The 18,914-nt window shown below is 43.1% G+C and overlaps 1 protein-coding gene across 2 annotated transcripts in view; it reads left to right on the forward strand.

Moving 5' to 3' along the window:
• TIE1 (tyrosine kinase with immunoglobulin like and EGF like domains 1) overlaps positions 1-18,914 on the forward strand; it is an 84,483-nt gene that overhangs the window by 40,907 nt on the left and 24,662 nt on the right. For both annotated transcript variants that reach the window (XM_077450645.1, XM_077450646.1), the window contains exons 6-12: positions 998-1,138; positions 1,887-2,015; positions 6,627-6,772; positions 6,866-7,010; positions 10,473-10,631; positions 14,774-14,926; positions 18,124-18,414. In XM_077450645.1, coding sequence (XP_077306771.1) covers positions 998-1,138; positions 1,887-2,015; positions 6,627-6,772; positions 6,866-7,010; positions 10,473-10,631; positions 14,774-14,926; positions 18,124-18,414 — 1,164 coding nt within the window. The remainder of the gene's footprint in view (positions 1-997; positions 1,139-1,886; positions 2,016-6,626; positions 6,773-6,865; positions 7,011-10,472; positions 10,632-14,773; positions 14,927-18,123; positions 18,415-18,914) is intronic.

Genomic DNA, 18,914 nt, shown 5'->3' on the forward strand with positions numbered 1-18,914 from the left:
ACAGCATGCAAAATAAAACATAGAAAGCCGGCCGGCATTCGGGAGCCCGTCCTCCCCTTCTACAACGTGATGGCGTCACTGTGTGCCCTCCCAGACGCATTTCGTCACAAATAACGTTGTCAATGGGGAACCCCATTGACAACGTCATTTGTGACGAAACGCGTCTGGAAAGCACGCAGTGACGCCATCACGTTGTAGAAGGGGAGGACGGGCTCCCGAATGCCGGCCGGCTTTCTATGTTTTATTTTGCATGCTGTATCTGAATGGATGCCCATGTAAGTGCAATATTTATGTTTTAAAATAAATTTACCAAACGGTGTTATACTATGTGGGTTTCCTCTTCTTTTTGGAGCCATTGGTAGCATTTTTTGGGATCGCTGAACGAGATATATATTTATGTGAACGCTGCCTTTCACTGTGGTTAGCTGATCTATGAACACAAGTTGCAAGGAGGAGGACACTGAGGATTTGCATACAAGGCTTTGATTAAGCTTCCATCTGGTAAGCGCACTCACTTCTTGGTGACGGGCACTTGTGTGCATTTTTTTGAGTGGAATCACCGTGGTGTTCTGATAAGGATCGCAACTGAGGATATCTTATGGACTTTTGATTAACTTTGTTCGTTCCTTCGTCTTTAGTTGGGAAATCACAATATTTGTTGTTCTTTTTTTTTTTTTTTTTATGTATAGTGAATGTGATATTTATTTATAACTTTCATAATTTTTTATATTCCATTAGGTTAGCTAATATAAACTGTTTTCTTTGTTGGTGCAGCTTTTGAAATTTTTTCTATTGCTTTTGGGTGTGTGTATCTCACTGATAGCTGCGGCCTTCATTTTAGATTAGTGTGCATCCCTTTTTTTTTGTTTTACTCAAGCGCGGGTTTACTTTCTTTATACTTTAAGTTAGTTACTCCTTTTTTTGCAGAATCCCCAAATAATCATGCCAAATGAAGGAATGAAGGGACACATTAAATTTGTGTTTCTCTGTTTTTCAGCATGCAGAGAAGGGAACTTTGGCCGAAACTGTCAGGAGACATGTAAGAGGGATCAGGGATGCAAGGGACTCACCTTCTGCCTTCCAGACCCCTATGGATGTTCCTGTGGCAGCGGATGGACTGGCGACCATTGCCAAAAAGGTACAGGAGCCATCATGATCCTTATTTTGTTCCATATAAGATTTTGATCAAGGAAAACGGTCAATTTTGTATAGCCCATGTGTGTAGACAAAGAATCCATCTGTATTGAAGCCTATGGAAGCTTGAAAAGCCTAAAACAAAGATATAGCAAAATAGTAAATCTGTATTTAACTCCAGCTGTATGACCTAAAGCTTGTGGACACCTGACCATGACGCCTTCCTATATAGACAAAAGTATAGAGTTCAGAGTCTTTCCATTGGTTTGAACAGTTTGGTGTGGAGGAACTGGAGTGTCCTGCACAGAACCCTGACCTCAACCCTACTGAACACCTTTGGGATAAATTGGAACTCAGATGGTGAGTCTGGTCGTCTTATCCAACATCAGTACCTGATCTCACAAATGGACACAAATTCCCATAGACACCCTCCAAAATCACGTGGAAAGCCTTCCCAGAAGAGTGGAGGACATCACAGCCACAAAGGAAGAGCAACCCAAAAATAATGGCCCTGGTTTGGGAATGGGACATCCAACAGGCTGGTATAAATGTGATAGTCAAGCTAACTTTTGGCCATATGGTGTATCTAAAAATAAAAAAGGTCCACTTTTAGCTCCCCCAGTCAAAATTTGATGCCGCTCTAATTTAGTACTGTGGTGTTTCTAAGGGATGAATTAAACACACATAAGATGACAATTTTGTCCAGACTGTCCTGTTTCATACAATGTTGTTTGACTGTCATTTACATACAGAGTGCCCTGCAGGAACATATGGAGCGAACTGTGCCCTGAAATGCGAGTGTGAAAGTGGAGGCTCTTGTAATAGGTTTAGCGGCTGTGTCTGTGCCAACGGCTATCATGGACAACACTGTGAGAAGTCAGGTAAAAATTCTAGTCACTGTGTGAAGATACATGTGTGATGTCCCCAAGTGTCAGTATGTCTTTGTTCTAGACAACCAAGTGTCAGTGTGTGATTGTTCTGGGACCCCCAAATGTCAATATGTCTTTGTTCTAGACCCCCAAGAGTCAGTGTGTCATTGTTCTGGGATCTCCATGTGTCAGTATGTCATTATTTTGGACCCCCAAGTGTCAGTGTGTCATTGTTCTGGGAACCCCAAGTGTCAGTGTGTGATTGTTCTGGGATTCCCAAGTGTCTGTATGTCTTTGTTCTAGACGCCCGATTGTCAGTGTGTCATTGTTCTAGGTTTCCCAAGTGTCAGTATGTCTTTGTTGTAGACTCCCCATTGTCAGTGTGTCATTGTTCTGGAACCCCCAAGTGTCAGTATGTATTTTTTCTAGACCCCAAGAGTCAGTGCATCATTGTCCTGGAATCCCCAAGTGTCAGTATGTCTTTGTTCTAGACCCCAAGTGTCAATGTGTCATTGTTCTGGAATCCCCAAGTGTTAGTATGTCTTTGTTCTAGACCCATGTGTCAGTATGTCTTTGTTCTAGACCCCAAGAGTCAGTGCATCATTGTTCTGGAATCCCCAAGTGTCAGTATGTCTTTGTTCTAGACCCCAAGTGTCAGTGTGTCATTGTTCTGGAATCCCCAAGTGTTAGTATGTCTTTGTTCTAGACCCATGTGTCAGTATGTCTTTGTTCTAGACCCCAAGAGTCAGTGCATCATTGTTCTGGAATCCCCAAGTGTCAGTATGTCTTTGTTCTAGACCCATGTGTCAGTATGTCTTTGTTCTAGACCCCAAGTGTCAGTGTGTCATTGTTCTGGAATCCCCAAGTGTCAGTATGTCTTAAGCCCCATACACACTCAATCAGATTTTATGCTGATTTTTTTCCTTCAGATTTACCAAAACCATATAATATGAGGTCAAACCTTAGGAGGTTCAATTTGTGTGCAATCAGACAGGCCCTTCCACTACATGGATTTGGTAAATCTGAAGACAAAAGTCAGCAGAAAATCTGATAGTGTGTATGGGGCTTTAGTTCCAGATCCCCAGGTGCCAGTGTGTCATGGTTCTGGAATCCATCCCCAAGTGTCAGTCTGTCATTGTTCTGGATTCCCCAAGTGTCTGTCTGTCTGTCATTGTTCTAGGACCTCTAAGTGTCAGTGTGTCATTGTTCTGGGATCCCCACATGTCAGTATTTCTTTGTTCTAGACTCCCGGTGTCAATGTGTCCTTGTTCCAGGACCCCCAAGTGTCAGTATGTCTTTGTTCTTGGACCCCCTAGTGTCAGTGTGTAATTGTTCTGGACCCCCAAGTGTCAGTGTGTCATTGTTCTAGGACCCCCTAGTGTCAGTGTGTCATTATTCTAGACCCCTAGGTGTCAGTGTATCAATGTATAAAAGTGATACATACTGTATCTATACTGCAAAGAAATGCATAAACATGTGCAAATCTAATAATAAATCTCAGTGAGAAAAAAATGCATCCAAGAACTCAACATTAATTAAATAAATTCCACCAGAAGTGTAAAAAAAGTAACAAAGCAAGAAAAATATCACATTCTAATACAGAAGACACTGACGTGATTAAGAAAATGAAATCTGTGATAACATTCCAACTCTTGAGCGTTGCGCCCCATCCAAGAGAAAAACACACTCCAGCTCCTTACCAGATAAAATTGACTCCTGTATCAACAGATGGTCAAACAGCGCTCAAAGGGTTAAGGTGTTTCCTAAACCAGTTGGTCTCCTTCTCCAAGCCAGTAAGGGAAATGGAGCCACAATTTCTCAGAAGTAAGACATAAGAAGCAATCTCATAGTGTAAAACTGTCAAGTCATTTTTATTAATAGATAAAGAATGCACACTCACAATGTGAAAGTAGCTCACAGACTTCACAGGCATGTAGCATTGTATGGCATTCCTATGGGTGAAACAGATTCCAGCCGCCAATCAATTCCTGTGCGTGATGATGTCACCTCGCAGGCCCCACCCTACACGTTTTGTCAAAGATTAACCACTTTCAGACCGGACCATTTTGCTGGTCAAAGACCAGACCACTTTTTGCGATTCGGCACTGCGCCGCTTTAACTGACAATTGCGCGGTCGTGCGACGTGGCTCCCAAACAAAACTGACGTCCTTTTTTTCCCACAAATAGAGCTTTCTTTTGGTGGTATTTGATCGCCCCTGCGGTTTTTATTTTTTGTGCTATAAACAAAAATAAAACGACAATTTTGAAAAAACGCATTATTTTTTACTTTTTGTAAAATATCCCCCAAAAATATAAAAAAAAACATTTTTTTCCCTCAGTTTAGGCCGATACGTATTCTTCTACATATTTTTGGTAAAAAAAATCGCAATAAGCGATTATTGATTGGTTTCGCAAAAGTGATAGCGTTTACAAAATAGGGATAGTTTTATAGCATTTTTATTAATAATTTTTTGTTATTTTTTTTTTTTTACTAGTAATGGCGGCGATCAGCGATTTTTATTGTGGCTGCGACATTGTGGGGGACCCATTTTTGACACATTTTTGGGACCATTGTCATTTATACAGTAATCACTGCTATATAAATGCAGTGATTCCTGTGTAAATGACACTGGCAGTGAAAGGGTTAACCAGTGGGTGGCAGTGTAGGGGTTAAGTGTTCCTAGGGGTGTGTTACTAACTGTGGGGGGGTTGGGCTTTCATTTAGTGAACACTGATCTCTGCTCCAATCACATGGATCAGAGATCAGCGTCACTAGTTGCTAGGCAGAATGGAGAAATGCTGTTTACACGGCATTTCCTCCATTCAGCCATCCCGTGAGACGATCGCGGGTATGCCCGCGGCGATCGAGTCCGCGGGTCCCGCGACTGGACTCACGGGGGTCCCGACCAGCGCGTGAGCGCGCCGCCGCTGGCGCGCTCCAGATGGCAGGGCAGCATTGAAGATTGGACGTACCTGTACGCCAATATGCCTGCCCGTGCCATTCTGTCGACGTACATCGTCGTGCGCTGGTCGGGAAGTGGTTAAGTGGTTTGAAGTTCACCAAACCCTGCTTGAGCCGAACCCAGGGCAGTTCGGCTCATCACTAATGGCAAACATTGTACAATAGTACTTCATTTACACCAGAGACAAAACTAAAATTCTACCACTTTAATAAACTCTGGTTGGGCCACATCTTGAGCATGCTATCAACTTCTGGTCACCAGTCTTTAGGTAGAATGTGCTGGAAATGGAGAGAGTCCAGAGATGGGCAACAAAGGGGACTGAAGGACCCCGGTTGTGAGAAACGACTACAAACATTAAACTTATTCTCGCTGGAGAAGAGAGGCTTGAGAGGCAATATGATAGTGGTATACAAGCACCTCAATGGTGATCCCAGCCTAGGAAGAAAACTATTTAGCTTCAGGGAGCTCAAGAAGACATGAAGCCACTCCATGAAATTAGAAGAGAAGCCTTTTAACCTTAAACTGCGTAGGGTTTTTTCGCTGTTATGCCCCGTACACACGGTCGGACATTCCGACGTCAAAATCCGTCTGATTTTTTTCCAACGGATTTTGGTCCAAACTTGTCTTGCATACACACGGTCGCACAAAGTTGTCGGAAAATCCGATCGTTCGGAACGAGGTGACGTACAATGCGTACAACGGGACTATAAAGAGGCCAGTAGCCAATAGATTTCATCTCATAATTTATTCTGAGCATGCGTGGCACTTTGTGCGTCGGAATTGTCTACACAGAATTTAAACGTTTGGATTTTATTGTGGGAAAATTTTAGAACAAGATCTCAAACTTTTGTGTGTCGGAAATTCAGACGGGAAAAAAAAGTCAGATGGAGCCCGCACGCGATCGGAATTTCTGACAACACAGTCCGATCGTACGTTTTCCGTCGGAAAGTCCGACCCTGTGTGCAGGGCATTAGGGTGGTAGGGCTGTGAAACTCCCTTCCACAATCAGTGGTGTCAGCGGGAAGTATCAATAGTTTCAAAAAACTCTTATGCCGCGTACACACGAGCAGACTTTTCAACGGACTAGGTCCGACGGTCTTTCCGACGGACTTTCGACGGAGTTCTGACGGACTTTGCGAATGAATGAACTTGGCCACACACAATCACACTAAAGTCCGACGGATTTGAACGTGATGACGTGCGACTGGACTAGAATAAGGAAGTTTGAAGCCAGTAGCCAATAGCTGCCCTAGCGTCGCTATTTGTCCTTCGGACTAGCATACAGACGAGCAGATTTTTCGATAGGAACTCGATCCGGCGGAAAAATTTGAAACATGTTCCATTTCTAAAGTCTGTCGGATTTTTGGAAATCAAAAGTCCGCTGCAGCCCACACACGATCGAATAGTGCGCCGGAATCGTTGCGTCGGACCTTTGATGTCGAAAAGTCTGCTCGTGTGTACGGGGCATTAGGTGGGCATCTTAGGGAGTGCAATATACAGGAATATGGGAAATGATATTGACTTAAACACAAATACAACACACCCACAGGCTGAACTGGATGGACTGGTGTCTATATTCAACCTCAATTATTAATAAAAATGACAGTATATTTTGATATTTTAACGTTTAAGTTATTTTGTTTTGTCTCCTTGGCTACAGATCATCATCCTCAAATCGTCAATCTTCCATCTGAGATGGAGTTCAACCTGGATTCCCCAGCAGTGCTGACATGTGCCGCATCTGGGAACCCCCAGCCCGTGCTGGGGAGTATAGTATTGCGGAGACCCGATGGTTCAGTCATCATGGTAAGCCGCGGGTCAGGCGTACTTTGATGACGTTAATTCAAAGCCGGTTGTTTCCAGCTAAAGCCCCATCTTTCCCCTCTCCCTCTCACACAGGCCAGCAATGCTCTCCTCGATGCAGAGCGCAGCACTTGCACTTTCACTGTGCCAAGCATGACTCTGAAGGACCGTGGATTATGGGAGTGCCGCGTGTCTACTAGCGGTGGGCAGGACAATCGTAAATTTCGCGTACTGGTCAAAGGTGAGGCAATTCAATCTTCCTGTAGTGAGGTGACAACAAAAGGCCGACATTAAAATAAATTGCTTGGGAAAAGTGTAAAGTGTATATATAGCACTGGAACCCTGAGATTTCTCTAAATATTAATTTTGTATTATTGTTATCATCATCCAATAGTATGGCGGTGGTGTAGAGAAACAAAATATTTGGCCAGCAGCTTCTGGGCACTAAAAGGTTTCCACATTTGGGTTGTGATAGAGATGAGTGAAACTAGAATTGAGTACATCAAGATATTTGTCATGGTTATGCAGTGATCTTCCTGTGTTTGCTTACCTCCCCTCATGTGTTCAGACTAAGAGGCCAGCCACTTCCACCTGGTGGTTTTTAGAACCTCTCCTCTAAGCGTGGCTCCACCCCAGGCCCTATCAGGGAACCCTATATTAACCTGTGCACTGCAAGCCATCAGTGCTGATCAACCATTGTGTATTCATTGTGTGTTTGGCTTCCTGGTTCCTGCTTGCCGTGTGCTCTAAGTTTGACTCTGTTACCGACCTTGGCGTGTTCTCAACGATTCCTGTCTGCTTTTGACCTTGACCTTTTGCATGTCCCTGACGATCCCTGTCTGCCTGTGACCCTGAACCTTTGGCGTGTACTCTGTTGTTCCTGTCTGCTGGTTGCCCTGACCGCTGCCTTATCCCTTTACTATCCTTGTTGTTCTAGCCTGCTGCTTCCTTCTTCTGTAGTCTACTGTGAGCGTGAGCTGTGAGACCCTAGGGGCCGTGACCTGGAGCCAGACTGCAGCCTAGTCCATCCTCACCACTGGAGGCTCTGGTGAACACCTGCTGGCTCTTATGCCACGTACACACGACCGGACTTTTTGAGGGACTAGGTCCGACAGACTTTCGACGGAGTTCTGACGGAGTTCTGACAGAGTTCTGACGGACTTTCCGAATGAACGGACTTGGCCACACACAATCACACCAAAGTCCGACGGATTCAAACGTGATGACGTACGACTGGACTAGAATAAGGAAGTTCATAGCCAGTAGCCAATAGCTGCCCTCGCGTCGGTTTTTGTCCGTCGGACTAACATACACACGAGCGGATTTCTCAGTAGGAACTGGGTCCGGCAGAATTCTGGCGGAAAAATTTGAAACATGTTCCATTTCTAAAGTCTGTCAGACTTTTGCAAATCAAAAGTCCACTGCAGCCCACACACGATCGAATGGTCTGCCGGAATCATTCCATCGGACTTTTGATGTTGAAAAGTCTGGTCGTGTGTACGCGGCATTAGACTCCGCGCCCAGGGGGAATCTATGCTCTAGCTCCTACTTAGGTCTGTGTTAGTGATCCAGTAGACCTGTGTCCTGAATCTCCCTGGGTACAATCCGCAGCAGTCAGTCCTAAGGTCCACTACCTAGCGGTGCACTTCCGACTCCTACGGAGTGCATCTGTCACCTGGTCTCCGGTGACCTGACAATATTCCAATCCAAATACACACAAGTTTATTCCATTGACAGGCTGGTTATAAAGCCAACTTATTTCAGAGGCTGTAACTTCTTCATCAGGGTATTAAAATGTTGTGGGTTTGCACATCATTCATCAGCAGCCTATTCAAGCAGCTTAAAAAAAAAATTGAACATTGTATTATCATATGTTACTTACTATTGATTTGTAGATAATTCCACCATGTTATGGTTAGGGGTCAGGCTTCGGAGACCAGTAGAGAGTAGGAAAAGTACACTGGCAAGTCACCCTGATGAATGACGCAGGCTCACCTGAGGCTCGGAGTCTAATCACTAACTGGTATTCACCAGAGCTCCTGATGGTGGAGATGGGTTTTGCTGCGTGCTAGTACCAGGTCGCAGTCCTCAGGATCGCCCCACCAGCAGGTGAGCAAGCCGAGGTCCAGTAGCCGATATATCAGGTAGAGATCAAGCAGAAGCGTAGTCATTAAACAAGTCGAAGGTTGGTAACGAGTGATTGTAGGCAGGGAATGGGATCGAGCAGAAGCATAGTTGAGGAACAAGCCGAACATCAGTAACAAGTGTTAATGAGGATACGGACACCAGCAGGAGAGACAAGAGTGTGAGATTGGCTGGAGAGAGCACAATAATCTGGCCAACAGGAATTGCAAAGCCATGGCTTTTAGGAAGTTCATGGGAGGAACACGGGGTTCAAGGTGCAAGAGAAACAAGAGGCAAGGTAAGGTTGTTTTAAGAGTTTACTGTCCTTCAGAATTTAGGAGGGCCAGACTGTGGCCAGTGGGAGTAGAAAATCCCTCGGCATCAGTGACCACCAAGGCTTGGTAGTGAGTAAAAAAAAATGACAAAGCGCCTGTGGTCAGGCACAGATTGCTTATTATTATGGGGTCACATGATTAAAGTGTGTCTAAAGTCCAATTTAATCTGTGCTCCCCTTGGAAAGATATTCCCTCCATATTTGTCCTGGTGGCCATTGTCTCCCAGACTGAAAGTGAGGAGAAATCCAACATTTTGAGTTGACACCAGATTATGAGATAAGAGGAAACCTTGCAATAGGAGACATCTGTTCCAGGGTCAAACTGTCAAAGTGGGTATGTCCCTTCCCTTTGGAGAGATTTACTCCTACTTCCGGTTGTATCTAGAAAAGAAGAAATGTAGTTGTCAGGTCACCTTGAGGCGAGGTGACAGATGCACCCCGTAGGGATCAGGAGTGCACCGCAAGGTTGTGGACCCTACGGCTGACTGCTGCAGACGGGGGACAGATCCCACTGGGGTTAGAGCGTAAGATTTCCTGGGGCACGGAGTCTAAGAGCCAGCAGGTTTTCACCAGCGCCTCTAGTGGTGAGGATGGACTTGGCTGCAACTGGCTCCAGGTCACGACCCAACGGGCCCCCCCCCAGCTCACACCCACAGCAGGCAACAGGAGGACAGGGATGGTGAGGGACAAAGCCAAGGTCGGGGCCACAAGCAGACAAGAATAGTCGGGGACACGCCAAAAGGTCAGGATCACAGGCAAACAGGGATAGTCAAAGACACGCCAAAGTCGGTAACGGAAAACAGTAGAAGAGCACACGGCAGGAAACAGGAAGCTAACACACAAAGGTTGATCAGCACTGAAGGCCTGCAGTCCACAGGTTAATATAGGGCTCCCTGATAGGGCCTGGGGTGGAGCCATGCTTAGAGGAGAGGTTATAAAAACCACCAGGTGGAAGTGGCTGGCCTCTTAGTCTGAACACATGAGGGGAGGTAAGCAAACACAGGAAGATCACTGCATAACCATGACAGTAGTGAAATCTCTCCTCAGGGACATAGATGGAAAAAAATTCTCACTGTGGTTTTAAACCTTATCTTATCTATCCAAAATTCAAACAAAAAAGTTTTGTCTTTAGATAAACTTTTTCAGGACACCTAACAATACGTTCGACCAGCCACTGCGCATAGCCTATAAAATATTGCATTGTTTATATTTATTATATTGACAGTTTTTTAATTTTGTCTGCAGAGCCGCCGACCCCCTCGGAACCACCACGTCTACTGGAGAGGCGTAGCAGAGCTCTCATCCTGGCGCCAATAATACATTTTTATGGAGATAAGCCCATATCATCCATTAAGGTCCTATATCAACCGAACGGCATGGAATCTGACTGGTCCAGCCTAATAGGTGAAATAATACTGTACATTTCACACCAAGTTTACTAGTACAAAGTTGTTGATAGGAGACATTGAGGCCCACCATAAGAGATTGTGTAGACTGATGGCCGTCACATGAAGGCTGAGGGCCTAAACCTTCAGTCTGCAGATGACAATGTAGCCTGAAGATGGCAGCGTGCCTCTGTTTAATACTGCAATTTTTAGATACAACTACAGTATTAAAAAAGACATACTATTTTTTTTGTAGCTGTCGGTCTGTAATAAAAAACTAAGGAGGTTTTTCTTCTTTTTTTTTTTTTTTTATTAAGACGGCCAACCAAAAAAAAGCCTTGTACGTCTTTTAAAAAAATTATAAAAATGGTTTATATATGCAAAACAGTCATAGACTAATTTCAAATTTAAAGGGATTGTAAAGTGAAATAAAAAAACAAAAAAAAAAACAAACATGTTATACTTACCTTGTTTTGCACAGAGTGGCCCCGAACCTGCTCTTCTGGGGTCCCTCGGTGGCTGTCTCGGCTTCCTCCCTCAGATGCTTCTCACGTTCATGTGAGCTCCCTCGCATGGTGAGAAACACCTGTGGGCGCGCTCCCGTGATACAGCCGGCGGCTATAGCGGCTCGCTGTATCACACGGCCCCACCCCCCGGCGCTCCGCATCAGTGGATGTGATTGACAGCAGCGCGAGCCAATGGCTGCGCTGCTTTCCATCCATCCACTCCAGCCAATCAGCAGCCAGGCTGAACGGTGGAAAGGACGTCGGGGGACGAGCGCGGGACATTCGAGGGGTGAGGCAAGTAAAACGGGGGGGGGGGCTGGGGGCGCTGGCACTGTCAGATGTTTTTTCACCTCAATGCATAGAATGCATTAAGGTGAAAAAACATTTACCTTTACAACCCCTTTAACAGATAAACGCTGCCACTCTTAAATATGGCACATCTGAGCATTACTGCAAATTACTGCATTGTGCAAATTAGGCATGCAATCGAAATTTGGATGAATTTCTCGTTATTCGGAAATTCAGATGTATATGAATTTCCAAATTACAATAGTAAGGAATTTAAACAAATCCGAAATAACGACACGAAATTCGTCCAAAATTCGAATCTAATTCGAATCAAGTTTGAAAACAAGAATAGAGTAAAATAGAATAGAAAATAAAGGAATAGAATAGGATATAATAGAGTAGAAAATAAAAGTGTAGAATAGAGTAAATTGAACAGAAAATAAAAGAATAAAATATAATATAGTAAAACAGAAAAGAATAGAAAATAAAAGAATAAAATATAATATAGTAAAACAGAAAAGAATAGAAGATAAAAGAATAAAATAGAATAGAATAGAGTTAAACAGAATAGAATAGAATAGAATAGAAAATAAATGAATAAAATAGAACATAATAATATAATGGAATAGAATAGAATAGAGAATATACATGAGAATAGATTAAAATAGAATAGAAAATAATAGAATAGAAAAAAACAATACAATAGAATAAAATTGAAAGAATATATCCATCTTCCGAAATTCTAATTTGGAATATAATAAATTTGAATTTGAATCGAATAGATTTGAATAGAATAGAAATAAATATAATAAAACAGAATAGAATGGAAAGAATAGAACCGTCTTCCAAAATTCTCATTTCGAATAGAATAAATTTGAATAGATTAGAATAGAATAGAAACAAAATTAGAATAGAATAGCATAGAAAAGAATAAAATAGAACAGAACAGAAAAATACAATAGATAAGAATAGAAAGAATATAACCATTATCAAAAAATTAGAATTTCGCATAGAATAAATTATGATAGAGTAGATTAGAATAGAAAATAATAGAATGGAAAATAAAAGAATGGAATGAAAAAAGAATAGAATAGAAAAAACAATAGAGTAGAATATAATAAAATAAAATAGAAATAATATAACCAACTTCTGAATATAAATTTGAATTTGAATGCTGATTTGAATTTTCCAAATTCGGTCTAATTGAATTAGAAAACAAATTAAAATGTATAATAGTGCGCTTATTCTAAATGATAAATTCCATAATTACATAAAAGAATGGGGTAATGATGAATGTAGCAGTGTATGGTGATAAATGCTAACAATAAATACTAAACCATTAATGAAAAATCATTAATAAGGCACAATAAAAAGCCACGTGAAAGAACAAACACAAGAAACACATTAAACGACCAAAAAATAAATAAAGTGCAAAAAAAAAAAGGGGGGTAAACTGTCCAGTGAGATAAATTTGCATCCACCGCCACCAACAAGTGAAATGGCCGCTCACCTCAAGGACTGACCATAGGGTCAAAAACAGCTTTAAAAGATCTACAGGGTATGTGCTAGGGGCCACACTTGTTGTCAGCTGCTCAATTGGTCAGAGATCACGATCCGCAACCACTCAGAGACAGTACATCTGCTTACATTTCAATCTGATGACATCTGTTTTAGGGAGAAAACTTCGGAACGGATCACCTCCTCACCGCACTTCCACATACTGCAAACACGAGAAGTGACGTCACATGCTCCGCCCGACGCGTGGCGTCACTGGTCACGTCACTTCCTCAGGGATCCCTGATTTCGTTTTAAACCAGATCCCTGGTTTAGTATTTATTGTCAGCATTTATTTTGTATTTAGTATTTATTGTTAGCATTTATCACCATACACTGTTACATTCGTCATTACCCCATTCTTTTATGCAATTATTGAATTTATCCCTATTATTGAATTTATCATTTAGAAAAAGCATACTATTATACATTTTTATCTACTTTGATTAGTGTTTGAGATCACTATTGGTAGCAGCTGTTCTTTATTTACATTTTCTGTTTGATTAGATGCATTTTTTTTTCTCACATATATATATATATATATATATTGATTTTTTTTTCAGAATTTTTTTTGATGATTTTTTTCACTATAACAATTAGTGTAATTTAAAGTTATATAGCAGCTCATAAGTATACTTTGAGACCCCTTTCACACTGGGGCGTTTTTCAGGCGCTTTAACGTTAAAAAAAAGCACCTGTAAAGCGCTTGAAAGAAGCCTCATCTGAAATCCCAATGTGAAAGCCCGAGTGCTTTCACACTGAGATCCCTTTCACACTGGGGTGCTTTACCAGTGTTTTTCAAGCGCTAGTGGGGCGCTTTTAACCCCTGCTAGTGACCAAACAAAAGGTTAAAAGCGCCCACAAAGCGCCGCTGCCAAAAGCGATTTGCAGGCGCTTTTCAGGCGTTTTGCAGGCGCTTTTCAGGCGTTTTGCAGGCGCTTCCCATTGATTTCATTGGGAAGGGGCGCTTTAGGAGCGTGGTGTATTCACCGCTCCACAAGCGCTGCAAAGAAGCTGCTTGCAAGACTTTTTTTGACGCCCTGCCAGCGCAGCGCCTCAGTGTGAAAGCACTTTTTTTTTTCAGGCGCTTTAGCTTTAAAAAAAAAAAGCGTCTGTAAAGCGCCTGAAAAAAAAAAAGTGCTTTCACACTGAGGCGCTGCGCTGGCAGGGCGTCAAAAAAAGTCCTTGCAAGCAGCTTCTTTGCAGCGCTTGTGGAGCGGTGAATACACCACGCTCCTAAAGCACCCCTTCCCATTGAAATCAATGGGAAGCGCCTGAAAAGCGCCTGCAAAGCGCTTTTGGCAGCGGCGCTTTGTGGGCGCTTTTAACCCTTTGTTTGGCCACTAGCAGGGGTCAAACGGGGGAAAAGCGCCTGCAAAGCGCCTGCAAAGCGCTTTTGGCAGCGGCGCTTTGTGGGCGCTTTTAACCCTTTGTTTGGTCGCTAGCAGGGGTTAAAAGCACCCCACTAGCGCTTGAAAAACACTGGTAAAGCGCCGCTAGTTTAAGCGGCGCTTTACGAGCGTTTTTTTGGGCGCTGGCATTGTGAAAGGGCTCTTAAAGCACTCAGGCTTTCACATTGGGATTGCAGATGAGGCTTCTTTCAAGCGCTTTACAGACACTTTTTTTTTTAACGCTAAAGTGCCTGAAAAATGCCTGAAAAACGCCCCAGTGTGAAAGGGGTCTAAATAAAGAAACAGAAAATGAATAAATGAAACAAAACTGATACCCCAAATTAATTAAACTAATTTAATGAATTTAACTAAATAAAATTATTTAAATAACGATATAATAATATTGCTATCTCCGTTTACAGTGGAGCAAAAGGACAACATCACCCTTACACCCATCACCCTTCCAAACCTAAAGCCCGTCACTGCTTACCGGGTGCGCTATCAGCTGAGTCGGCCGGGCCCAGGTGGTGAAGGGCCCCTGGGACCAATTGCTGTGCTGGAAACGGACTGCATAGGTATGTATTTTTATTTTTTTTTCATTTATTTTTTAAATTACGATTATTTGATTGGTGTGGGGAGGCAGTGAGAAATTTCTCTTATGAGCGGTGAAGAAAGCAGAGGAATCAGGGGTTGAAGGAACAACCGGTCTGACTCCTGGGGGGGCCCTAGGGAGTTATTGGGGAGAGGTATTAAATTATTAAATGCAATCCCATACTTTTCCGCTGTAATCCCCCAGCCAATTCTTGAAACTGAATTTATAGATACAAAGTAGCTTCTTCTATGAACCTATGTGTGGGATTACAATAAGCAAAGATATGCTGGTAGATGTTTTAATTAATGTTTTTTTTTTAACATAAATTAACGTAACGTAATTTATATCTCTTTTGCTTTTAATAATTTTCTGCTAGTCCTCTTACGTGTATTTTTATTTTATTTTATTTTTCTATTTCTCTTTTTATCTACTTTGTTGTACAATTATTTATGAATTTTCTTCTGAAAGAAGAAATAAGGTTTTAGCGTGTAGACCAGGAGTCTCCAAACTTTCTAAACTAAGGGCCAGATTACTGTCCTTCAGACTTGAGGGGGTCAGACAGTGGTCAGTAGAAGTAGAAAATGCCCCAGGGTCAGTGGGAGCAAACAATGCCTCAGGATTGGTGGTCAGTGGGAGTAAGAAAATGACATAGTGTTTGGAGGAGTTAGGAGGAGTAATAATGCCTCATCGTTGGTATCAGTGGGAGGAATAGTGCCTCATCGTTGGTATCAGTGGGAGGAATAGTGCCCCATCATTGGTATTAGTGGGAGGAATAGTGCTCCATCATTGGTATTAGTGGGGGGAATAGTGCCCCATCATTGGTATTAGTGGGAGGAATAGTGCTCCATCATTGGTATTAGTGGGGGGAATAGTGCCCCATCATTGGTATTAGTGGGAGGAATAGTGCTCTATCATTGATATTAGTAGGAGGAATAGTGCCTTACCATTGGTATCAGTAGGAGGAATAGTGCCCCATCATTGGTATTAGTGGAAGGAATAATGCCCCATCATTGGTATTAGTGAAAGGAATAGTGCCCCATCATTGGTATTAGTGGGAGGAATAGTGCCCCATCATTGGTATTAGTGGGAGTAATAGTGCCTCATCATTGGTATCAGTGGGAGGAATAGTGCCTTACCATTGGTATCAGTGGGAGGAATAGTGCCCCATCATTGGTATTAGTGGGAGGAATAGTGCCCCATCATTGGTATTAGTGGGAGGAATAATGCCCTATCATTGGTATTAGTGGGAGGACTATTGCCCCATCGTTGGTATTAGTGGAAGGAATAGTGCCTTACCATTGGTATGAGTGGGAGGAATAGTGCCCCATCATTGGTATTAGTGGGAGGAATAGTGCCCCATCATTGGTATTAGTGGGAGGAATAATGCCCTATCATTGGTATTAGTGGGAGGACTATTGCCCCATCATTGGTATTAGTGGGAGGAATAGTGCCTTACCATTGGTATGAGTGGGAGGAATAGTGCCTCATCATTGGTTAAGTGGGATCAATAGTGCCCCATCATTGGTATTAGTGGGAGGAATAGCGCCCCATCATTGGTATTAGTGGGAGGAATAGTGCCCCATCATTGGTATTAGTGGGAGGAATATTGCCCCATCATTGGTATTAGTGGAAGGAATATTGCTCCATCATTGGTATTAGTGGGAGGAATAGTGCCCCATCATTGGTATTAGTGGGAGGAATAGTGCCTTACCATTGGTATCAGTGGGAGGAGTAGTGCCCCATCATTGATATTAGTGAGAGGAATATTGCCCCATCATTGGTATTAGTGGGAGGAATAGTGCCCCATCATTGGTATTAGTGGGGGGAATAGTGCCCCATTATTGGTATTAGTGGGAGGAATAGTGCCCCATCATTGGTATTAGTGGGAAGAATAGTGCCCCATCATTGGTATGAGTGGGAGCAATAGTGCCCCATCATTGGTATTAGTGGGAGGAATAGTGCCCCATCATTTGTATTAGTGGGAGGAATAATGTCTAGTTGTCTATATCATATCAGTGGGAAGAATTATGCCCCATCATTGGTGTTGGTGGGAGGAATAGCGACTAATCGGTTATATCAGATGCCGGAGAACCAGAAGGTTATGCTGACATTCTGGTTCTCCGCTGTCTGACAGCACCTAAAGGGCCCTGTCCTCTGACTCTTGGTTGGGTCCTTGTAGTGAGTTCTTCTATTCAAAAGAGCTCCACAAGATTTTAACAGCTCAAACAGTTTACTAGTTACAAAGTTGGAAAAAAAATTGCTGACATATTTCGGTAGAGAATGGCCCTTTCATCAGAGTTAAAAGTACAATAAAACATTTTTTTTTTAATATTGTATATACTTTGGTTAGGATAGAAAACTAAGACATATATATAAGGTACAATTTATCAAACTGATACCTTAAAAAATATATAGATTATATAGGTCTTAAGCAGTGGTCTCCAAAGTGCTTCCTTCAGGCCAAATTAGGTCCTTTTATGCCTTTTTCTGGCCCTCGGGGGAGATAGTGGGACTCTATATACCTATCCAAGTTTATCTAGTATCTCTGTTGAAGGACAACAGAGATACTAGTCCCTAAACTGTCAGCCACACACACATTGGATTCCCAGTATATGGTCTTGGAATGCTAAAGAGCAGGCATGTACTGGCCATTGGGACTACCGGGAGTTTCCCGGTGGGCCGATGGCTCAGTGGGCCACTCTGATGTAAGGGGGCTGGTGATGAGCCACTCTGATGTAAGGGGGCCCTGATGGGACACTCTGATGTAAAGGGGCACTGATGGGACACTCTGATGTAAAGGGGCACTGATGGGACACTCTGATGTAAGGGGGCACTGATGGGACACTCTGATGTAAGGGGGCTGCTCATGGGACACTGACATAAGGGGATGCTGATGGGACACTCTGATGTAAGGGGGCTGGTAATGGGGCACTCTGATGTAAGGGGTGCTGATGGGACACTGAAAATGTAAGTGGGCCGGTCTGGATGAAGTCCAGGGCCAAATTTCTGTCCCAGTCCAGCCCTGCTAAAGAGTTAGTATAGATGAAAGACTCCTATACCCAATTGAGATTGTCTAGGACAGTTGGCCAGTGTTCCACCCCCTCAACTCTCTATCAGCTTCATTTTAAGAGCTGATCCAGGTTGCTCATTCATATTTATTTATTTTATTTATTCCACAAGAACCTACTGTGAAACCGGAAATAAAAAGTTACTCCAAGGAAGACCGGCATACGATATACATTAATTGGCAGCTGCCTTCATACAGTATTGTCGGGAACGGTTTCCTGGTCAGGGTTTATCATCCTCCGAACCAGCTTTTTCGAGAAGTGAATGTGACGTCCATGGATATTTTGTCTGAAAAGATCTACGGCCTCAGCTCCAACATAGAGTACATCTTCAGAGTCTTAATTTACCACTGTACCAGCCTGGGGCCTCCTTCCGATCCCTACCACGTTACTCTCAACAGCAAGGGTGAGTCCATCCCATAACCTCCACTTACTACTCAATGACAGACCTGCATGAATGAATTATAAAATGTTGTTGGCTAAATTTTTTTAAGTGCTAGTTATTTTACACTTTGGGATATATGTAACAAATTCTAAGCAGGGCCGGGACAAAGGGGTGGGCAGGAAGGTCAGCAACCCTGGGCACTGTGGTATCATGTAAGGTGGTGGGGGAAGGGGGGGCGGGCACCATGAGGAGATTGGAAAGGAGGGAATTTTGTTGGGAGGGGTAATTTGGAGGGTGTCAAGGGGTAAGAATTGTTCTAGGAGGGGAAATTTGGGGTGTGTGTGCTAGGAGTGGTGATTTAGGGGCATTTGTGATGGGAGGGGGGATGGGGAAGGAGGATATATGCTAGAAGCCGGGATTTTTTTTACTTTTAGGAGGCAGGTAGGAGGGGAATTGTGCTGGAACGGGAGTTTTTTTTTTTTGGGGGGGGGGGGGGTTAGTGCTAGGAGGGAGAGTTAGAG

Source organism: Lithobates pipiens, unplaced genomic scaffold (genome assembly GCF_037356315.1).
Source record: "Lithobates pipiens isolate NorthernLeopardFrog02 unplaced genomic scaffold, aLitPip1_a1.2 Scaffold_23, whole genome shotgun sequence".
In the NCBI taxonomy this organism is placed as follows: domain Eukaryota; kingdom Metazoa; phylum Chordata; class Amphibia; order Anura; family Ranidae; genus Lithobates; species Lithobates pipiens.